The sequence below is a fragment of the Agelaius tricolor genome, unplaced genomic scaffold, assembly GCF_023055355.1.
Source record: "Agelaius tricolor isolate 1412-34295 unplaced genomic scaffold, bAgeTri1.0.p SCAF_17, whole genome shotgun sequence".
NCBI classification, from domain to species: domain Eukaryota; kingdom Metazoa; phylum Chordata; class Aves; order Passeriformes; family Icteridae; genus Agelaius; species Agelaius tricolor.
Genome location: NW_027269277.1, coordinates 5429640 through 5451275, shown reverse-complemented (window position 1 = coordinate 5451275; position 21636 = coordinate 5429640). Strand labels below are relative to the sequence as shown.

Here is a 21636-nt window from a genome sequence, read left to right as displayed (position 1 = left end):
GGGGAGCAGACGCTGCCTTCGTGCAGGGGAGGGGAGGACGAGGTGCTGCAGGACCTGGTGCGGCCACTCCGGGCCGGGCCCGTCCAAGGTACAGCCGGGCCATCCAAGGTAGGGCTGGATGCATCCTGCTACAGCCGCAGGATCTACAACCACGCCGGTACAGGCAGACCCATTCTGCTACAACCAGAGGGCTCCAGCCGGATCCGTCCCGCTACGCCCGGCCCTGCTGAAACACCCCCGCTACAGCCCGGGCGCATCCCGCTCCACGCCGCAGCATCCTCACCCCGGAGGCCGCCCGGTCGCCATGGCAACCACCCTCCCCATCACCACGGCAACCCCCTCCGGTTGCCATGGCAACCGCCCTCCCCGGCAGCCCGGCCCCCGCCCTCGCCGTTGCCATGGCCGCGTCCCTCCTCCGGTGGCCGTGGCTCCCGAGGCGCCTCCCCGGGGCGGGCCGGCGGTGACGCGGCGGAGGTGACGCGCGGGGCGGTGGTACCGGGGCGCTCGGCGCTGTCTCCTTGTCCCCATCACGGCTCCCGCTCGGCCCCCCCGCGCCGCCATGTCCGCGCCCGGCAGCGGCGGCGACTTCGGGAACCCGCTCAGGAAGTTCAAGCTCGTCTTCCTGGGCGAGCAGAGCGGTGAGCGCCGGGTCGGGCCCGGGTGGAACCGGGAGGGGCCGGCGGGGCGGGGGCAGCGCCCGGGGCCGCGCGGGGCCGAGGCCGCGCCGTGCCCGGGGTGGGGGACGCGCTCCGGGGAGGGGCGCCCCGGCCTGAGGCCTCCGCGGGTGGGGCCCGGGGCTGCGTTCCCGGCCCTTCCCGTCGCTCGGGGCTCCGTTCCCGGCCCTTCCCATCGCCCGGGGCTCCGTTCCCGGCCCTTCCCATCGCTCGGGGCTCCGTTCCGCCCTCCCGGGCCCGCAGTGCGCCCGCAGCCTGTGCGGGGAGGCGGCCCCAGAGCTGCGGGGGCTCCCGGCGGCTGCGCTGCCCCCCTGGCCGCGGCCTCCCTCCCTCCCTCGCAGCCGCGGGGTTTTGTTTTGCCTCGAATGGCCTCCCTTTTGTGCCCCTTCCCTGGGAGCAGGTGGATGAGTTCTGTGTTTTCCCTGGGATCGTGGTGGGTTCTCGCTGGGAGTGTCCAAGGCCCGTTGGACAGGGCTGGGAGCCGCCCGGGATGTGGAAGGTGTCCCTGCTCACGGCATGGGTGGAACTGGATGAGCTTTGAGGTCCCTTCCAGCCCAAACCGTCGTGGGGTTATTGCTCCTCACCTTCTCCTCGAGCCTGGAACTGGAGGTCTTGGAGGGATTTCCAGAAGTTTTCTAATTTCCCAGCCTTTCCAATGCAGGATTGACATTGCTGCTGATAGACGTTTGTCTAATTTGTTTTTAACCCTTTCCAGTGTTCCTAATTTCACGACCTTTTTAGGCAATTCATTCCTCTTTCCTCTTCTATCCATGTCCTTTGAATTTTTTCTTGGCCTCCTCCAGCTTCCTGAGCCAGAATTGGAGCTTTATCTTTGTTTTTCACTTCTTGTCAGTTCTGCACTTTGTCTAGTGATGATATTTGGAGATGTAAATTTAAAGTTTTGAAACAAACCACCAGAGTTTGCTCTATATCTAAAATCTTGTTACAAAGGAAGGATGGGAGTGTGAAATATTGCTTTTCCGCGCAGCCAGAGGCAGCAGAACAGCATCTGGGATATCACCTGCTTTGTTTTGATGTTTATGTCCCAGACTTGGGGATTACATAAGGAGCAGAACAGGGTAACAAAGCAGATTTATTGCTTGCCCAATGCTAACAACGGGTTCTTTGTTATCAACACACCTGATTTGAGGGCCAGGTTATCTCCATGATTAAGTTTGGACCTGCAGAGATTGATCTGCCTCTGTCATTTTGGGACTGAAATTTCCAGCTGGCTGTTTCCCAGGAAGGTGTAGCTGGAATGGCCTGAGATTGGCAGCTGCTGTCAGATCAGTGCCACTCCCAAAGCAGTGCTATTTTTTTTTTCCCCCACTGCTGCTTGAAAGTAATTTTTCTCTTCTCTTGTAGTTGGGAAGACCTCCCTGATCACCAGGTTTATGTATGACAGTTTTGACAATACTTACCAGGTATGTGATAGTATTTATTTGCTTTTTTAATATATTTATATTAATGAATCCATGCCCTGCTGTTCAAATTGATGCCTGGGAGCCCATTTCTCCATGAGATGTCAGTTCAAGATCCGATAATGGGTTAAAATATGCTGTGAAATGGTAAATCAAAGCATGCAGTGTGATGTCAGGAAGTGCAGTGTCCAGAAAGGGAGCAAGGTTTAGATCCCCTTTGGATGTGGGATAGATCCTGTGAGAAGCCTTGAGGAAAATGGGGACAACGTTGTTTTATGGTCAGGATTTCTGGTGCTGGATATGGGAGCCTCAGGAAATGGAGAATGAATAAAAACCCAACATCTTCTGACATTCTTAGTCTCTGTTATCTTTAGAGCTTCCATTTCAGAATAGTTGAGTCTGGAGTGTGTAGATGGATCTGCCAGAAGTCAGCTTGGTATATTTTGTCTCTCAATTTTTTTATTACTATTTTTTGACTAAAGGACTAAAGATAGGAAAAGCCAGGGAAGTCTTGGCAGGCAAGGAGGGGGGTGGGGATGAAGAGGCTGCAGATGAAAAGCAGAAGATGTGTAAGAGGCCTGAAGGTTTGGGGGAGAATTAATTGCATCAAAGGCACTAAGAAATATTTCATGGGAATATCAAATACCTGTAAAGCAGATGAGATTAGGGCTTTTTCTTTTAATTCAGCCTGGAAGAGTTACTGGGTTAGACTGGGGTGATTGGAAGTGGAGGACAAGTCACTGACTGGAACTGGATCCTCTTGTGCTTCCTGTGCTTTTTCTTCTCTTGTGCTCCCTTTCTTTTCCTGACTCTTGTAAGATGCTCTCATAGATTTATTTATTGCTTGTTGTAGTTCTTATAAACCATGGCCTGGTTGGAAAATAGACCTCCCAGAAATAAATTCTCCCTCCCAAAACTGGCTGTGTTGCTCTTTACAATTATCCAGTGGTACACATTCAGCTGTGAGTCTTAAGAATGTGGATAGTCTGCCTAAAACACTCAAATCTGGTACATCAGGAGCTCTCTCCTCTTTCCTGGGGTTCTGATGAGCTGGGACAGCTCCTTGATTGAAGTGCCTGGGAGTGCACCTAACTTAGTGCATTATTTTAAATGCCTTTGTGCTGGAATTGCTGTAGCAGTGGGAATGGGAGTGGATGAAGACCTGCCTGGGAAATGAAGCTGCTGAATGTCACTGGAAGGGAAGCACATTCTGAAGTAGAAAGGCCTGGATAAAAATGGCTTTTTAGCTTTTAGCTGCCCATATTTTATAGATCTCGTTTGTTCTACCTTTTGGGTATTTCTAACAAGATAATTCTTACCAGACTGAATTGGGGCAGGCCAGAAGGAGCTGCCAGCTCAGATACAATCTGTGTGGAGATACAGGAATGTCTGAGGTTAAAATCCAGACTCAGAGGTTCTTGTGGAGCTGAGAAGTGTTGAGGAATGCTGTGAAATGCAGCTGGTGCAGATCCCCAGATTGCTTTGTTTTCATCACCTCAGTTGAAGGCAATTGAAGGCAAATCACTTCACCAGCTTCATAACAAGTTTGGGAACATTGGTGAGAGTTTGTGCAGCAAGGGGATACTGGAAGGCAAGTCACAGCTCCTAATGCTTCTCCTCTTTCCAGGCAACCATTGGAATTGATTTCCTGTCCAAAACAATGTACCTGGAGGACCGCACGGTGAGTGGGGCAGGGCTGGGAGGGCTCTTTCCCCTGGCCCTTCCTCCAGCAGCTGCTGGAATCCCTCAGCAGCCTCCAGAGAACCAGCCTGGGCTGAATCCCATCACTGGTACAAGATCTGAGATCTCTTATCAGGAAGTCCAAATCTTCCATGGAAAACTGGGGCTGGATAATGGCTGCATCCCAGGGAATGTGCTGCCTCTTGTGTGCACCTGCTTTAGGTGCAGTTTCCTCCCTGAATTTGCAGCTCTGCCTCTGGGATTGTCAGGATGAACAGGGCTGAGCAGACCTCAGGTAGCACAGAATATTCTGAGCTGGAAAGGACCCACGTGGCTCATGCAGTGCAGCTCCTGCAGCCAATAAAAAGCCAAGGAAGGAGTTGGTGTTCCAAGTCTTGATGTCCTTCATGATTAGACCTCATTCCTCCTCCTAGGAAGTGCCTGTGGTAACACAGCTCTGACCTCCTGCAATAAAGGAATTTGGGATTTAGCCTGTATGAGATTCCTGTTTGCACAGAGACCTCTCAGTCCCTTCTCCTGGATTTCCTCTCAGTATTTGTTGGTTTGCTCATATTTTGCCAGTGTTTGCCTTTTCCCCATTTTACTGCTGTGTGAGGAGTGTGACAGAGCTGTGGGGAGCAGGGAACACTCCTGTGTGGAGCTTTGGGCCTGCTGCTTCCAAAGAAGTCTCTTCCCATTGTGTGTGCTGAATTTCCTGAGGATTTCTCTGCCATTTTAGCAGTGATTCCCTCTTAGAAAAGCCCTTCTTTAACCTTGGTTTAAGGCAAAGATCCTGGGAATGCTGCTGGGCACCTGTGGATGTCTGTGTGCTGTTATAGTGATGTGGGTTCCTCATGGTTGTGTAAGTCAGCATGCCATTCACCTGCTGCTCTGCTATCCAGAAAATCCCATTTTCCTCCCAGTGTTGGAATGCTGTGAGCTTTCCTGGTTATGTAAGTGGTTCACAGAGCCCATAAAGCCTGTTGAGATAACAGAGGTGTGGAGTGTAGATAAGAGGAGGGACAAATACAAGCAAACAAGCTGAGAAAATTCAGTTTCTCAGATGTGGTTAATGCTGGATTTTGCAACAGGCTTGGATTTCTGGGCTGGAAATGAGGAATGCTGAGCCTCCAGCTGGGATGTGTGCTTTGGTGGATTTGATATGGCTTTGCAGCAAAAGCCAGCAGAAGGAATCCTCATCCCCGGAAGGGTCCAAGGCTGGGTTGGACAGGGCTTGGAGCAAGTTGGGATAGTGGAAGGTGTCCCTGCCCATGGCAGGGGTGGGATGAGATGAGCTTTAAGATCCCGTCCAACCCAAACCATTCTGGGATTCCATGAAATACATGTGGAATTTGGTTCTCTAAAACCATCTCCCAGGAAGGGCAGCTGTGTGACATTCCCAGCATTGGGATGTGTGGCATTAAGTGAGCTGGAGCCACCTGGAGCCCCATCCTCAGTCCTGGCTGTCAGGAGCCACCTCCATGTGCCAGTTCCCGTCATTCCTGACAGACTGAGCAGTTCCTCCTCCTCTGTGTGTCCATATCTTCCCAGCCTTGTTGGAATGCAGTGCAGGAGAAGGCAGCCTGCAGGATGGTTGCTCTTGGGGGTTCTACCACCTCTGTTTTTCCAGTGGGATCATCCAGGCTGGGCTGAGGTGCTCCTTAGGATCAGGAGCCCCACATCTGGCCAGCTGCTTCTGTGGCTGTTCTGGCAGGATCCCTGAGGCCTGGCTGTGCATTTCCCTTGTTAGCTGGTGCCATGAGGAGGGATTTAGGGCTCTCCCAGTTTCTGGTGTTGGAATGTGTGAGATATTCCTGGGTGTGTGGAGGGAGGGATGTTCCCAGACCTCGGGAAGTGCTGCTGCCTCTTTTCACATTTCTGTTCCATTTGAACTTTCCTTTTGTTGCCTTAGTTTTGCTTTGCAACTTATTTTTATTTATTTATTTTGATTTCACTTGAGTTTTGGTTTTGTTCTCCATTTTCCTGCTGTTCCCCTTCCCCTTGCCCTGCACTTTTCCATTTCCCAGATCAGGCTGCAGCTGTGGGACACAGCCGGCCAGGAGAGGTTCCTCATTCCCAGCTCCATCCGTGACTCTGCTGTGGCTCTCATTGTCTTTGACATCACAAGTAGGTATGGAGCCCAGGCTCTGCAGGGACCTTGCTTTTAACTCATATCTTTACTCTGGAAGTGGTGGTGGTACCCAAACAGAGCTAAAATAGCCCATCAGCCACCTGTGGGTGCTGGCAGGGATTGGGAATTCCTGTGTCTGTGCTGGTTGTCGGTAGCCTTTGCAAAGCTTTACTGTTTTTCTGTTTTGCTTTTTTATTTTTCTAACTTCCAAACTATTTTTCTTTTTTCATTTCTGAGTAAGGAGAGAGGCTATACAAGTAACAGCTTCAGGTGCCAAAGCAAAGGAACGTTGTCAGAGTGGGTAAAACAAAACAGGACCCCTTTAAACAGAAGCTGTGGAGTGACTTAGTAGGATTCAAGATTCCCATTTTGTTGGAAAAGAGACCTGGAGACTCATGAGAGAGCTTTTGAAAAAGGAGAGATGGAACAACCACGATTTCTAAAGAACAAACAAGCTTAGAGGGAAATTCTCTGTAACTCTTGACATGAATGTTTTAATACAGGATAGGAAGTTATGAAGAGAATTATTTCATTGTAACTCCTTGTTGTTGATTCCATTTGATCTGCTGGGGGGTTTGTTAATCTACAGCATCAGGATTTATATAAATTTCAGTAAAGAAAACAGCACAGGTGGAAAAGCTCTGGCCCAGCTTTATTCTGTTACAAACAAGTTTAGAGTGAGGTGTTTGTTCTGCTCTGTTAGGCTGAAGTGCTTAACAAATAATAGGCTGTGATTTATCCTCACTATTCAGGGCAAATAATTTCCTAGTATTTCTCCCAGAGAAGTCCTGGGGAATTCCTGGTTTGGTGCAAACAGTGTCAGACTGGCCCATTTGGGGAGCACAGAGATGTGCAGGTGGTGGCCTGTGCTGGGAACTCTCCTGGCTGAGGCAGGAGGGCAGGATGCACAGCTTGGCATCATTTTTCCCACTGTGCAGGTATAGGATGCTGTTTATCCAAGCAGCTGGAAACATTTTGCCAGTCCAGGCTGTTCTTGACAGCTCCCAGCCATGTCAGAAGAAATTAAGTGACAGCTGATCTCATAATTCTTCAGTAACGGGCTGATCTTTGCAGATTATTTCATTTTTTCACAGTTCTTAGTGACTGAGAGGTTTAAAGTTTTCTTGTGTTGCAGAAGGGACATGCTCAGGTACTTATGGGGGCACAATGAGATTGTTTAGCTGTTGTTGATGTGCTGGACATCCCAAAATGCAGGTGGAGAGATCCATGAGGGGAGTCCATACTCAGCTCAGGCCCCTGCTGAAGGTTGTTCCTAAGGGGGGCTAGGCTCATTCCTGGTGTCTCACAGTGGTTATTTGTATTTTCCCTTCTAAAATGGGTGCACACAAACCTGGACTTGTAGAAATGCAGGAAACCTGGGTCGCTTCAGGGGTGTCTGTGTGGTATCTAGTCACTGGAGACCTTCCCTCAAATAACTTTACCCTGCACAAATTACAAATTAAACAAATTTATAAAATTAAATACATTTAACAAATTAAACAAATTACCTGGGCCAGCTTTGTGGTGCTTCCTCCAGTTGCCTTTTGCTGTGAGTCTGAAGGTTTGGGGTGTTTCAGTCACCACCTGGGGGAATGTTCATGGGGAATATTCCAGTGTAGCAGCACTGTCCAGGGAGGGTGTGGAAGGGATCAGCCTGATCTTCCAGCTCTGCTGTGACGCTGCCCAGGTGCTCCCACTTTGTCACCTTGAGTTTCCTGGCATAGAGACGAGCCCTGACTTCTGCTCCTGTAATCAAGTCTGCCGTCAAAATGAGGCAAGAGCTAATTGCTTTAACTATAAACCCTAATCTTCCTTAAGCCCCAGGGCATCAGCTCGACATTCCCTGATGGAGATAAGATGTTGTTTTGAATCTGACTGCAGGCCTGTGCTCTATCAGCTTCTCTTCCTCTTCTAAGCAAGCAGTGATTGGTCCTGAAGAAGCTGCTTTTTCCTTGATGAGCTGCTTCATTAACCAGTGCTGTGCCTCCCTGCTGGGATTAGTTGTGGCTGTAAACTGGGAACCAGTGGGTGCCTCCAGAAAACTGTTGGGAATGAGTAGCAATCCTGTTTTCAGGCACTTCACAGGGGTGAAAGAAAAGGACTCCCAGTGTGGAAAGCTGTTTGTTTGGGGTGTTTGGGAGTTTTTGGGCAGGTTCAGCCAGGCAGGTCTCAAACCTTGGAGCTGTCATATATAATACTATATAATGATAATAATAGTTTGTGTTTGGAATCAAACTCTTCCAGCATTTTTGTGACTCCTGTGCTGCTCTGGAAGAGAGAACCCAATGCCCTTTGCACCACCTGAACCCTGCAGTGTGTAACACTTGCTTTCATTTCTGCTGGAATTTAAGTTATCATTGCTTCAATATCCCATGAAAATCCCCACTGCCATCACATGGATGCTCCATGCTGGAGGTTGGATGCTGTTTTCCTGTCTGTCCTGGGGGAATTGCCCCAAAAGCTTTGATCAGAGGTGCTCCAGGCTATGAGTCCTATGGAGATCCCATGCATAATCCTGCGAGATCAATGCTGTACTGTTGGCTACCCGCAGTAATGAGGTGGGAACCAAATCCTAGAGATGTTTGGGAGTAGCAGGATCTCTGAGCAAGCAGAAAAGGGAATTAAAGCACTTCACAAACAGATGCAGGAAACAGCTCTGCTGGGGTTGGATTTGGGGCAGGATGACAAGGTCAGCTCAGCTGCTGCAGGTGGGTGTGGAAGTGGCCTTTTCCCTAAAGGGTTTTCCTGCTCTCTCTCCTCTCCTGATGGGCCGGGCTGGCCCCAGCAGGTGCGGCTGCAGCTCTGGGACACGGCGGGGCAGGAGCGGTTCCGCAGCCTCATCCCCAGCTACATCCGTGACTCCACCATCGCCGTCGTGGTCTATGACATCACAAGTGAGTGCTGGCAGCTCAGGGCACGGCTGCTCTGCTCTGTCCTTGTAGAAACACCCCACAGGAGCAGAACTGAGAAGTTTCAACCACAAGTTCTGCAAAAACATCGTTAAAATCAGAGATGTTTTCAGACCTTCCTTGTTTTTCTGTCTGGGTGGGAAACAATTGATGTGGGGTGGCGGGGTTTGGAGAAGCACCTGTATAGGAATGTGCCCTCTCTTGATGGAGTGACAAAACTATCCTTTGTCCCCTCAAAAAGGAAAGAAGCCCAGAAGTTTCTCTCCTCGATTAGGTGAAAAAGCCACCTCATAAATCTAAAGGACTTCACCTCAAACTTAATGAGAGCTAATTAGATAGGATTATCCAATCTATCAAAAAGTCCTGCATAGGCAATTGAGTAGAAAAAAAAGTGAACAGAGAAACTAATTGCTTTTGTACAATGTTTTACCAAAAACAAACATCTCCTGCACCTATCTCAGTTTTTCTGTTTGTTATTTTGTCTTTTATTAAAGCTTTTTGTCTCCAACACTGCAACAGAAGCCATCCTGCCTCCAAAAGTAGCTGAGCTATCTTAAGTGTATTATAGAACTCTGAAAGCTTATTAGACCTAACTCCAAAAATACTGTAACACACCTGAGTACAAGTGAAGCATTTTCCTTGTCATAACGGAGTTTTGTCCTCAGCTTTGCTATTGCATTCTTCCCTGCAGACTTGAATTCTTTCCAGCAAACCTCCAAGTGGATCGATGACGTCAGGACAGAGCGAGGCAGTGATGTCATCATCATGTTGGTGGGGAACAAAACCGACCTGGCAGACAAGAGGTAACAGGGGACCCTGGGCCCTGCTGCCCTGCCCAGAGCCAGGATTGGGGCCAGGCTGGCCTTAAAACAAGGCTTAGTTTTAAACACAACATCATTTGCTTGTCAGGAAATTCTCATTTCCGGTTTCAGCAAAAGTTATTCCCTTTGCTGTCCAACAAATAGTTTAAAACAAACCCACCTAAAAAAATGCTGAAGTGGTTCTGTACCATTATCTCAGTGGGGTGTTTTGTCTGATTTTTCCTTTTCACACTGAAGTGAAGGCTAAAAGCTGCCTGTGAAAGCAAGGAAATCAGCTGGTTTTTACTGTTTTCCACTAATTACCCCAACTCTCTCTGCATATGCAGCTGGAAGTTCATGGCACAATTTCTCCTCCTTAAGAAGCAGCACAAACTTTTTTAGGATTGATCTAAAAGTATGAATTTCTCTGAGTATAAATTTCATGTCATACATAACACATTGAGCTTGTGGATGTGTGAAGGGAAACCAAATCAGCAAGACCCAAACGTCCCCCAAAGAGAGACCCAAGAATTTTATTAGACTATCCTAAAATGACAGAGATTAATGTTTTGGGAGGTGCCATAAAGCATTTTGCTGTAAAACTCTTAATTCTACTGCACATCAACCAAAATAACCAATGTAATGAGCTCTTAGAAGAGCATAGGCTTTACTTTGTGTTCCTATTTCACATCCTTCTCTGGATTGTTGATTTAACAAGGATTTTGTTGAATATTTTCAGAGATTTTTGTTCCTTAGGAAGGTATCAGGAGCAGTGTAGGTAAGGGAAGGTTTTTATTTTAATGTGTGGTGCCAGAGGCAGTTGGCAAAGGGAGGGTGGAGTGAACCAGGCAGTTCCAATCCTCACACATCCCAGAAATGTGGGCTTTGGTTGTCAGGGGATGTGTGAGGGCTTGAAGCCACAGGGGGATTTTCTGATGCACAAAAAATCACCTCAGGAAGGTAGAACTGGGAAACACCTGGATCTCACAGCAAAACAAAGTCTTAAAAAATCAAGTTCTTGTGCTTTGGCTGTTCACAAGATTTTCGTGATCAGAGGAGAACAATTTATAGATGAAATGAATGTTTTCTCAGCAAAATCTTGGCTTTTATTTGAGTATCAGTTTACTCTGTTTCTTGGGATGATGGGCAGAGTGATCTGAGTGTTCCATTGTGGGACATTCACACACTTTTAATTCTAACCCCTGCTTTGCTCACTCCTGCAGTGACACATTCCTTCAGGATGTGTTGTGATTTGGATTTTCTCCTGCCATTCTGGTGGTTTTGTGTCCCAGCATCCCCAGCATCCCTGGCTGTTTGCCCTGCAGGTTTTTAGGTTTCATGCCCAGCAAGAAAAGCAGGGATAATTCCATTTGGCTTTTCCCATTTCACTGGGAAGCCTTTTGAGGTGTCCCATGCCTTGCACTTTGGAAATATTGCTAAAACTTGCAGCTGAGAGCTTCAGGAACACAATAAAAAATGTACAGTTCATTTTGCTTAAGAATTCCCTGTGTGATGAACTCATGATGTGTCCCTGAAATCATTCACAAAAGCAAAATCCAAGATGATGTCCCTGAGCCAGCTCTGGATTTTGACTGCTGAGCCTCTCCCATGCCCTCCTGGCAGCTGGGAATGACTGCAGCTCCCTGACTGAATTACCTGGCATTTCTAATTCCTCTCAAAATCCAGTTTCATGTGAAGCTAGAAAGGCCAATGGGATCATTTCAGCCTTGGAGTATTTCCTGATGGTGCACAACAGCTGGCCCAGCACTGCTGGAAGAATTAAAAATACCAGAAAATTAGTTTGAAGCAGCTACAGCTAAAGTTCATGCAGCACTGGAAATTGTTATTTTGGCAGCTGAATGTGACAGGAGTCCTGGTGTGGGCTGGAATTTGGAATGATGGGGAAGGGAATATCCAGGTGTCAGTAACAGGAGCTGCCTTGCCTTTTTTTTCAAAGGACCTTGGGGTTTTGTGAGGCTGAAATTCTGAGCCTGTATAGGCTGGACAAAGCCACCTTTGGTGTCACAAAGGTGACATTTTTTTTTGAGGCAGAATACAGGGAAGCCATTCATCCTCTGATAAAAACCAGGGATGAGGCAAGTTCTGAGGCCAAAAAGCAGCACTAAAAATAGCTCTGTTCCTGTTCAGTGCAGCCTGGTAAGTTTTTCATTCCACTCAATGTTGCTTCAGTTGCTGGCTGGTTTTTTTCTTTGTTGGTTTTTTCTTTCTCCCTGCAGTTTTCTTTCTCTCATTTTTGCACTCTTTCGCTTTGGTTTGGTTTTTCTGCTCTGTGATTTGTTCTCATTACTGGAGACAGGTTTCTGTAGAGGAGGGGGAGAGAAAAGCCCAGGAGCTGAATGTGCTGTGTGTTGAAAGCAGTGCCAAAGCAGGACTTAATGGGACACAGAGGGGCAGTTCCAGGTGCTTGTCCCCAAGCTGCTGCACTGTCTCTGCTGCTGGAGCCTTTCTGGAATCTCTGTGTCACCTCACAACATTCCCTCTGTCAGATTTGGGAAACTCCCTGTCTCAGTGTGGGGATTTTTCCTTGCCTGGAATGCTGTGGACGAGGCTCAGGTGTTCTGCACAGGCTTCATCCTGTGCTGCTCATCTGCCACAGCTCCAGGGGTTCCCTGGAGAGCTTCCCTGAGGTGTTTTCACTCCCAGCTGGAAAACCTGGGGCTGGTGAAGCCTCCAGGGTCCTGAGGTGGGCTGCACCCTCTTGGAGGGGGAGCAGCAGCTCACTGCAGCCATCTCTGACTTTTCCTTCTGTTCCTTGTGTCTCCTTTCCACATTTGTGCAGGCAAATCACCACAGAGGAAGGGGAACAGAGAGCCAAAGAGCTGAATGTGATGTTCATTGAGACCAGTGCAAAGACTGGCTACAATGTGAAACAGGTAAAACATCCAGGCTGTGTTCTCAGTCAGGAATTCACTGCTCTGGGTCTGCTCCAGGGTGGATTTGGGATCCTGCAGGAATTTCCTCTTGTTTAATGCCAGCCTCTGAGATGTTTCTTGGTTTATGTAGTGCAAGCTCCTTTCCTGTTGAGTCAATGATTCCCTGTCAAAGCTAAACCTTGAAACAAAGGAGGACTCACTCCAGAATGTGCTGAGGGATGGGAAAGGGAGAAAATCATTGTTTTGTGCAGCCAGTCAGCTGGAATTTGGTTTGGTTTGGTTCACAGTCAATGCACTGTTTGCTGAAACCACTGCTGACATCAGTGGGGAGAATTGTTTCTGCTGATGCACTGGAGTAAAAGTTCCTCCTTCTGTTTGCCAGCCAGAGAATCTTGCAATATTTTAGAGGAATTGAGGTTGGAAGGGCTCTCTGGAAATCACCCTTCCAGCCCTCCTGCTCAGAGCAGGCTGCCCAGAGCTGACTCCAGCTGAGTTTGGAATATCTCAAAGGATAGTAACTGTCCAGGTGCCAGTGTTTGGTCAACCATATAGCAAAACAACCTTTAAATTTTCATTTTAAGCAGAATTTCTCATATTTCTGCTTGTGCCCTTCTTGCTTGTGATTCTCCTCTCCACTGGTTCAGGGGTTGTTCTGGATATGACGGAGCTTGGAATAAGGAGCTGTGAGCTCTGGAGGAGATTGGGAAACATCCTCAGGGCTTTGCTGCACACCAACAGCTTGGTACAGCCCCACAGTGGGACTGGGAGGCTTTGGGCTCAGTTTTTGTGGCTGTTCTGGGTTGAACCCACTTTAGTGGTGGATTTTGACTCCTGTTGCCTTCTTTGCCCAGTGGGTGTTTGTGAGGAGAGCTGGGATGTGAAGCTGCAAACCCCAGCACCTCACTGGGACCTTGGTTTTGCAAGGAACACCCTCTGAGGGGTGGCTGAGGAGGGAATCAGAGCAGCAGGGATTGCTCTGGGGTTTGATGCAGAGAGTTCAGCAGCCTGGCAGTGTCTGTGCTGTGTGAGGGCAGCAGGGAGAGCTCCAGACATTGACTGAGGAATGCTGCAAACCCATTTTCCAGGTTTTCTGGGGATAGCAGAGCCCTTCCCAGTGTAAGTGCAGCTCCCTGGAACCAGCAGTTCTGCTGAGGAATGGTTCTTTGGCAGCAGGACTGATCTGAAGGGCTGGGCTCTAAAAGCTCTGTTGTTCCACAGAGGAATATTCAGTGCCAGCTGAGTGATCAGAAATCCCCAAATGTGCACCCTGTGTGCACAAGCAGAGGCTGAACATGGTAAATGATGTTTAGTAAGTGCAGGAAGGAGTTCCATGGATCCCTGGAAGAATGTTACTAATTAATTCCACTGTTTTTTTGTAGGCATTGAATAAGTTCTTTATTATAAGTTCTTTAAAACCTGTTAAATATCCTGCATAAAATTCTCGTGGCATTTTTGATCATTGCTCTGCCTGCTAAAGTACCCACTTATGGATTTTGTACAGCTCAGACTCAGAGTCCTGCTGTAAAACAAGGTTTTTAGCAGGAACTTGTTTCTGACAAGCCTTGAGCTTCTCCCTTGCTGCTTTCCAGCTTTTCCGCCGTGTGGCTGCTGCCTTACCTGGGATGGACAGCACACCAGAGAAGAGCAAAGAAGACAGTATCCTTGTTTTCCCATGCAATTGGGCAATTATCTGGTGTTAAATTTGGCTTACTGACTTTCTTTGGCACATTGTGGGGATGGGCCTTGCTGGGGTTTGCAGGGATGTGGCTGAAACAGGGCACGGAGCTGTTGGAGTGTGAGCAGAGGGATGGAGCAGCTCTGCCATGAGGAAAGGTTGGGACAGTTGGGATTGTTCAGGCTGGAGGAGAGAAGCTTTGGGGTGACCTAATTCAGGCCTTCAGGACCTGAAGAAGCCAAAAAGAAAAATGGAAAGGGAATATTTACAATGGCTTGGGGCAACGGGACAAGGGGGAATGGCTTCCCACTGCCAGAGGGCAGGGTTGGATGGGATATTGGGAGGGAATCCTTCCCTGTGAGGGTGATGAGGCCCTAGTACAGGGTGCTCAGAGAAGCTGTGGCTGCCCTGGATCCCTGGAAGTGTCCAAGGCCAGGCTGGATGGGGCTTGGAGCAGCCTGGGCTAGTGGGAGGTATCCCTGCCCATGGCAGGGGGTGGCACTGAGTGATCTTTAAGGTCCCCTCCCACCCAAGCCACCCTGGCATTGTATGACCCTGTTTGTGGGCCAGGTATAAATGTACACAAGTAATGGCCAGCACAAGTTTTGCTTCTCCACTGGAACTGAGGCTGGAATTTCCACACCTTTAGAACACCAGAGTTTGTTACTCTTTTTGTCCATCCTCTGAAATGGTGTCTTTTCTATTGCCTATACTGGGACTAGTAAATGCTGTAGTTAGGTGTGGGGAGCAGCTTTGTTATTCCAGGTCCTGTCGATTGGGCTGCAGTTTGGCATCAAGACAATCTGGTATTAGCAGACATCTTTCAGTTCCCTTCACCACGTGCCTGGCTTTGCCATGGAGAGGCAGGCAGGCCACGGAGAGACCCCAAACAACCCTTCCAGCTCCTGTCCTGGGTGATTCCTTGACTGTCCCTGCAGTGATTGACATCAAACTAGAGAAGCCCCCCGAGCAGCCAGTGACGGAGAGCGGCTGCTCCTGCTAACGGCCGCGGCGGCAGCAGCAGCCCCGGCGGCCGGGCTGGAGAACATCGCGCTCATCGCCCCCGGGGCTGCCAAACCATCCCCAAGCGAGCAATGAACCCCTGGGTACTGGTGGGGAGCAGCCCCGGCTCCCCTCTCACTGCATGGTTTGAGCCCTGAGTGCAGAATGAGTGTCCTGTCTTTTGAGTTTATTTTTTTATGTTGTTGCACTTTGGCACCACGGTGCCCTTCACACTTTCTCTCTCTCTCTCTCTCCCTCTTTCTCTCTCTCTCTCTTCCTTCCTCCCTTTCTGCCCCTGTTCCCACCTGGAGCCTCCCTGCTCAGATGTATCTTGTGAATGCCATGGAAAAGCTGCCGAGTTAGGGAAGACAAAAATGAAGCTTTGGGGGGTGGGTTTTCTGCCTTCCCTCCTGCCTTGCATCCTCCCCCTGCCTTCTCCAGCCCCCTGTCCTGCATCCCTACTTCTTCTGGTGAAAGGCTGCTCCTTAAACTTAAACCAGTCACTTGGACTTGCCTTTTTGGACTCTGCAGGTTCCCAGGCTTTGCTTCCCGCAGGGCACACACCCCATGAGCTCTCTGGTTTCTTCTTTCTGTGGGTGATCCTGGCTAACTCTTGCTCACCACTTCCCAGTTTTGCCCCTCGAGTCACACAGGCCCTGGAAAGCCCCAGACTCTGAGAGCTTTGGCCTTGTTGCTCCAATTTTTGTGGCAGGGACATCCCAGAGCCTGGTGGAATCTCTTCCCATCCAGAGGATGTTGGTGAGTGTTGGCTGCACAAGGGACCAGAGGCTTTGCAGCCTGAGGCTGGGTGGGGAGAGATCCTCAGGGATTCTGGAAGCAAACAGTGACCTGGAATCCATCACTGCAGGGGCAATACCTGCCCTGGGAGTCATGGATGCTCCTCCGGCTCTTTCCCTGATCTCCATTCTCCTGTTCTCTGTCATGGGGGCTGCTTCATGTGGAGCAGGAGAGCCACAGCAGAGGGAAGGGCAACATTCCACTCACATACCCAGGTTGCTGCTTGATGGAATCATTCCCATTGCCTCTGCCCTTGGAGCAGAGCTCTGGGGTGGGACCAGCAGCCGTTTCTCTCCTGGGGGAGTTTTAACCTTTGCCAAAGCTGAGGGGAGCAGTGGCAGGGAATTCCTGTCACAGTGGGTGGAGGATTGGATGCTGCTGAAGGGAATTCTGGTGTCACTCCCCAACCTTGGAGGTTGGGAGCTGCCTCCTTTCCCCCAGCCCCTGGTTTTGAATTAATTCATAGAAGAGATTTCCTGGGGTTTTGGGTCCACAAAAAGTCGGTTTGTCATTTGACAGAGAGGAGAATTCTGCTGTCCTTTCCCCACCTGGCCTGTGTGACACGGAGCAAGCTGTGGTAGGACAGTGAGCACAGTGTGACCACGGTGGGGGGGTCAGTGCCACTCCCTCCCCTGCCTTGGCAGAGTGTCCCTCAATCCCTGCCACCCGAGGAGGGGAAGGGACAGCCCTGTGCTGGGATGTGGCAGCCCTGGCCTGGCAGCAGCTCACTGAGGTCCCCAGAGTCCCCTCCCCTGGGCAGCTGGCCACGGGAGGAAGCTGGGATGTGAGTCCTGTCCCACCCCTCGGGAAGCTGATCCCATTCCCTGTACATAGCCCCTGTGGGAGTTGCTGGTGTCGGTGTCCGTGTCTGTAGAACAGGTGTTGCTGTCCCTGCCCAGGCAGCTCTGCTGTCCCTTCGTGTTGTTCGAGTCACGGACCGGGGCGGGAGGGGGGAGACCCCAATTAGGGGCGGGGGGTAATTAGTGGAATCCAATAGTTCCCTTCCCACTGTTTTTCTGGATGTGTTCCTGCCGTGTGTCCGGCCCCGCTGTCTTGTAGCTGTAGCGAGTAAGTGTGACTGTAACTCTGAGTAAGGACTGTGTGACACAGCCACAGTGTATCACTAAGTAAATAAAGTTATTTCACCAACACCGCGCTCTCCTGCTGCACGGCGGGGTGGGGGGAAGAGGAGTTTGCTCCGAGCTGTGACATTCCTGTCCTGAGCTGGGATGGAGGAGGAACAGATGGAGGAGGAAGATGAGGAGAAATGGAGGAAGGATGGAGCAGACAGCATAAAGGAAGGATAGAAGAGGAAGGATGAATGAGGAAGAAGGTCAGGAGGAGAAGGGACAGAGGTGGAGGAATGGAGGAGGATGGAGGAGGAGAAAGGACTTTGCTGATGTTGTTGCAAAATGTGGAATATGTAACAATGTTCTCAGGAGGTCTCCTTTGATGTTTGATCTTTGTTCTTCCAAGCATGATCAGCAAAAAAAGAGATTTAATCCAAGAAATTGAGCAATGAGCTGGAAGTGATGTCTAGGTGAGAAGAACAAGTGAGTCGAGGGTGGAATTGCCTCATTGAGGGTTAGGGCTGGACAAACTTGAATGACCTCAGTCCTGGGGGAGGTTACCAAAGCTTGGGAAGGATCTCAATTTTGGGATAACAACAGGACCCTGTGGATGCAAACGTGACTCTGAATGGAGCCCTCAGGTGAGCCCTGCCCTGCAACACACCTGGGACTGATCCTGCTGCTCCAGAAAGACCTGTAGGACTCTACCAGTGCTGCTTCCCTGCAGCCTGAAGCCCTGGCAGTGCTCCCTTCATCCCTGCAAGTGTCCAAGGCCAGGCTGGACAGGGCTTGGAGCAACCTGGGATAGTGGGAGGTGTCCCTGCCCTCCCTGTCCAGGCACTGGATGATTCTTCCCACCCAAACCATTCCATGATTTTATGAATTTGTGCCTCTCAGCCCAGTTTTGTGTCACTAAAAAATCCAGTGTTGCTGGAGCTGTTGTTTTCCCACCAGGAATCAGCAACTGCTCAGGTTCTGGAGGATGAAATAAGACTCTGGTGGCCTTAATGCTTTGCTAATTAACATACCCAAAACATGAATGTTCCTTGGGAAAGAATCCACTCTGTCCTGTCAGCCAGGTCAGCAGGAAAACACCTGAGTCATTCCCTGGGAGGAGCTGCCCCAGGCAGGGGAGACCTTCTGGAGCTCCTGCCAAGGAATGCTCTGAAGCAGGAGGGACAAATTCAACCTTGAAATTGGATCTGCAGCTCCTCCTTCCCTATGGGACACAGAGATTGTGGGAAATCAGAGAGGTGATACAAGAGGTCTCCTTCCCTTGTTGCAGGGGTTTCCAGGATGTTCATTCCCCTAATGGAAGAGCTGATTTTTAATTCTGAGTGAAAATCTCTTTTCCAGTGTCTTTTCCTCGTTCCCAGCCTGGCTCAGTGCCCTGCCCTGCTCCTGGAGCTGTGCTGGTGCCACCACAGTCACAGTCCTGCCTTGCTCCTTCCCAGCAGTGCTGGAACACTCCAGGTTCAGCAGGGGCTCATTTCCAGCACAGTCAGTGAAAAATGCCCCTGAAACAGCTGCAGATCCCAAATGTTCTGCAGGCTGCAAGGATGACTGGAGCTGAGCCTTGTCCCAGCATTTCCTTGGAATGGTGCTCATGGTGGGTACATCCCAACCTCCACACAGACTTCCTGAGTGGGACGAGGCTGAATTCAGGCTGCTGTACTTGATTTATTGATTGTTTTTACAGAAAAAGTGGAAAACACCACAAGAAGAGAAGTCAGAGCCAGGGCTGTCCTGAAGCTTTTACAATGTGATCCCACCAGGCATTTGCCCCTGGATTTGCTGATAATTTCCTTGGTAATTAACATTTCCAAACATCCCTGTCCTACATTGTGGGGGTTTTATCAGCAAAGAGGCACAAACAGCCAGAGCTGTGCATGGACTGGGGCTGGATTTTACTCCTGGAGTTGCCAGCAAACCCAGCAATGCAGAACAGAGGTGGGACAGAGGAGAAGGAAAGAATTCCATGGCACAAGAGAGTGGAACAGGTGAATTTCCTGGAGGACAATGCCTGTGCTCTGCTCAGGAATGCTCAACAACCAGGGATCCAGGATCAAGGGATCCAGAACCAGCCCAGAACTCACTTAAATTAAGTCTTGCTAAAATCTGGATCCTGCTGGAGCAGCTGCCCCCCAGGACCTACTTCACACCAGCTTTTCCCAACACCCATTCCCAGGAGCACAGCCTCAATCCCCATCCACCTTCCAGCCAAATGAGCCCCTTGGCATCTCCCCACGTGGGAAAGAGCTGATCCTGTGCAGGCCAGGGGTGCCTCCAGTGAAAGCTGAAACGTGAGGAGTCATCTCAGACATTGGGAAGAAGGAGTGGAGAGGTTTTGGCAGGATGGAGCTCCCTGTTAGTGAACTGTCCGTTCCTTCTGCCGCTGGTAATCTGGGAGGGAGGGAGGGACAAGGAGAGCATGGCCAGGGGGAATCACCCAAAATGTTCAGGAAAACACACCTTCCCAACTGGAGGCAGTGTTTGAGACCCTCTGGCTTTAAAAGTGCACCCCCACCAGACACTTCAAGTGATTTTAGGGCATTTAGAACAAAATGCTTTCTTTGAGATTATTTGTTTAAAATCCCCTCTTCCCCTACTCTTTTTTTTTTTCTTCTTAATGGCCACTTTCCATTCTATGAAGAATCCTTGTTTGGTTTGATTTCTCCCTTTTCTTATCCCTTAAATCTTGGAACTTTATAGGTGCAGAAGCAGAAACTGGGAGTTAACCCAGTCCTTCCCTTCTCTGACAATTCAAACATCCCTAGGGAGGGATATCCATCATTTGCACTTGTGCCAGACCTCGTTCCTCTGTTATTCCAGGATAATTAGCTGCAAGTCATGAGCTTTAAATTAACTTTTCCATTCCCAGCCATCCCACCTTCCTGCTCTCCGAGTTTTCCTACATGGGCTGATGAAGCCAGGCCTCATTATCCTGATGTGGTGCCTGATCCCAAATCAACAATCAGTGACCTCAAGCTGCTAAACTGGGCTCGAATGGGCAGGGATTTATGGCATTTGCTTCCCAAGGAGCCTCCCAGGACTGGGCACGTACTGTAGGGGAAGTACCGGACGCGCATCGTGATCTCCCGCGCCGTCTTCAGGATCTCCACGGCCTGGAAAACGAGCAAAGAGCATTCCATGGGTTCTGTGCTGGGCTGAGAGGCTGCAGGGAGGTGGATTCCCCATCCCAGCACTCACCTTGCTGTGCTCAATGTCCTGGAAATCCACATCATTCACTGAGAGCACCTGGTCCCCCTCCTGCAGCCCGGCCCTGTGAGCATCCGAGTCAGGAATCACCTGGGAAGGGAGAGCAGGGATGGCAGCAGGGGATCTCCCACAACTTCCCTCCCACACTGCCCAGGAAGCAATTCCAGGGGCTGGGAGGAGACCAGGGAGTGGTGCAGGTTGTTCTGAGGCAGTCAGAGCCTCCCTGGGCCTCAGGTGCTCCCACCAGCACAGGAATGACCCGGGCAGGAACGGCGCGAGGACGGACACACCTTGGAGATGAAGATTCCCAACTGCGAGGCTTTTCCTCCCCGGATGTTGAAGCCCAGCTGTGGGAAAAGCCAGCAGGGAAACGCAGTCACCAGGACCCTTCTCTTGGCTCAGTTCTTTTTCCATTCCCCAGAACTCTTCTCCCTGTCCATGGCCCTTGTAATTCCCCAGGACTGTTCTTCCTGCCCTGCCTCCCGGAGGAACCCAAGGTGTGGGTGCTGCGGTGCTCAGCCAGGCAGCAGCACCAGGTCCTCTCCTAATTCCTGCCACCGGGAACACCTGAGGGGACCCCGCTCCCATCCTCCAGCAGCTCCACATCCCAGGATAGCACATCAGGAACAACCCCTCCCCTTGCCCACCGCCCTGGCATCAGCCACCCTACCCGCCCCACGCCTGTCACAGCAGTTCCCTGTGCCAGGACGCTGCCAGTCGGGAATATCGCGATCCCAGCGCCTTTTCTTGTCGGGAAACGCTCCGGGAACGCGACACCGCGCCCAGGAGCGCCGGGTCGGCGCCGCCCGCCTCACCTGCGCCCCGGGCGGCTTCTTGAGGACGATGGTGCGGGGCAGGAACTGCGTGAGCTCGTTGTTGTAGTCGGGGTGATAAACGCGCTGCGGGGGATGTGCGGCGGTTCAGCCGGGGCCGGGCCGGGCTCCCCCGCCCGGCGGGGCCCGGCGGCCGCCGCTGCCCCTCCCGGGCCGTGTCCCCGCTCCCCCCGCCCCGGGCTGACCTCGTGCGGCGGCACCCAGGCGGGCGGGCTCTCGTAGGGCGGCAGGAAAACCACCGGGAAGTCGTCGTAGGGCACCCGGCCCTCCATGCTGCTGCTCCGCCGCACCTGGGACGCGCCCCGAGAGCGACGCACCGCGCTGCGATTGGCCGAGACCCACCCCTCTCCCCGCCCCCCACCTGACGCACCCGCACGCGATTGGTTCCGCCCCGCCCCTCGCGCGGTCCCGTCTCCTCCCTCGGTTGGCCCCGCCCTGAATGACGTACAGCTTTACGATTGGCTACAGCCTCCCCTCTCAGCGACGCACGGCCCCGCGATTGGCTGCGGCGCGGCCCCACTTGCGGTACC

At 50.8% G+C, this 21636-nt stretch overlaps 2 protein-coding genes across 3 annotated transcripts; one reads left to right on the top strand and one right to left on the bottom strand.

Annotated features, from left to right (window-relative positions):
• The first annotated feature begins 441 nt into the window (after positions 1–441).
• Positions 442–17135, top strand: RAB41 (RAB41, member RAS oncogene family). Of its 2 annotated transcripts, none has more exons than XM_071442219.1 (8): positions 442–638; positions 2040–2098; positions 3723–3776; positions 8692–8800; positions 9507–9618; positions 12416–12509; positions 14099–14165; positions 15123–17135. In XM_071442219.1, the coding sequence occupies exons 1-8, from the start codon at positions 560–562 to the stop codon at positions 15185–15187; spliced, it is 639 nt and encodes a 212-aa protein (XP_071298320.1). In that variant the 5' UTR covers positions 442–559; the 3' UTR covers positions 15188–17135. The 2 variants fall into 2 exon arrangements, with proteins under 2 accessions (XP_071298320.1, XP_071298321.1); XM_071442220.1 differs by having other exon boundaries at positions 443–638; positions 8695–8800.
• A 2156-nt stretch (positions 17136–19291) lies between these two features.
• On the bottom strand, positions 19292–21445 carry PDZD11 (PDZ domain containing 11). Its single transcript, XM_071442221.1, has 6 exons — positions 21292–21445; positions 21089–21172; positions 20564–20620; positions 20265–20363; positions 20119–20179; positions 19292–19457 (listed from the first exon to the last, which is right to left on the bottom strand). The coding sequence occupies exons 1-6, from the start codon at positions 21376–21378 to the stop codon at positions 19423–19425; spliced, it is 423 nt and encodes a 140-aa protein (XP_071298322.1). The 5' UTR covers positions 21379–21445; the 3' UTR covers positions 19292–19422.
• Positions 21446–21636: the final 191 nt, after the last annotated feature.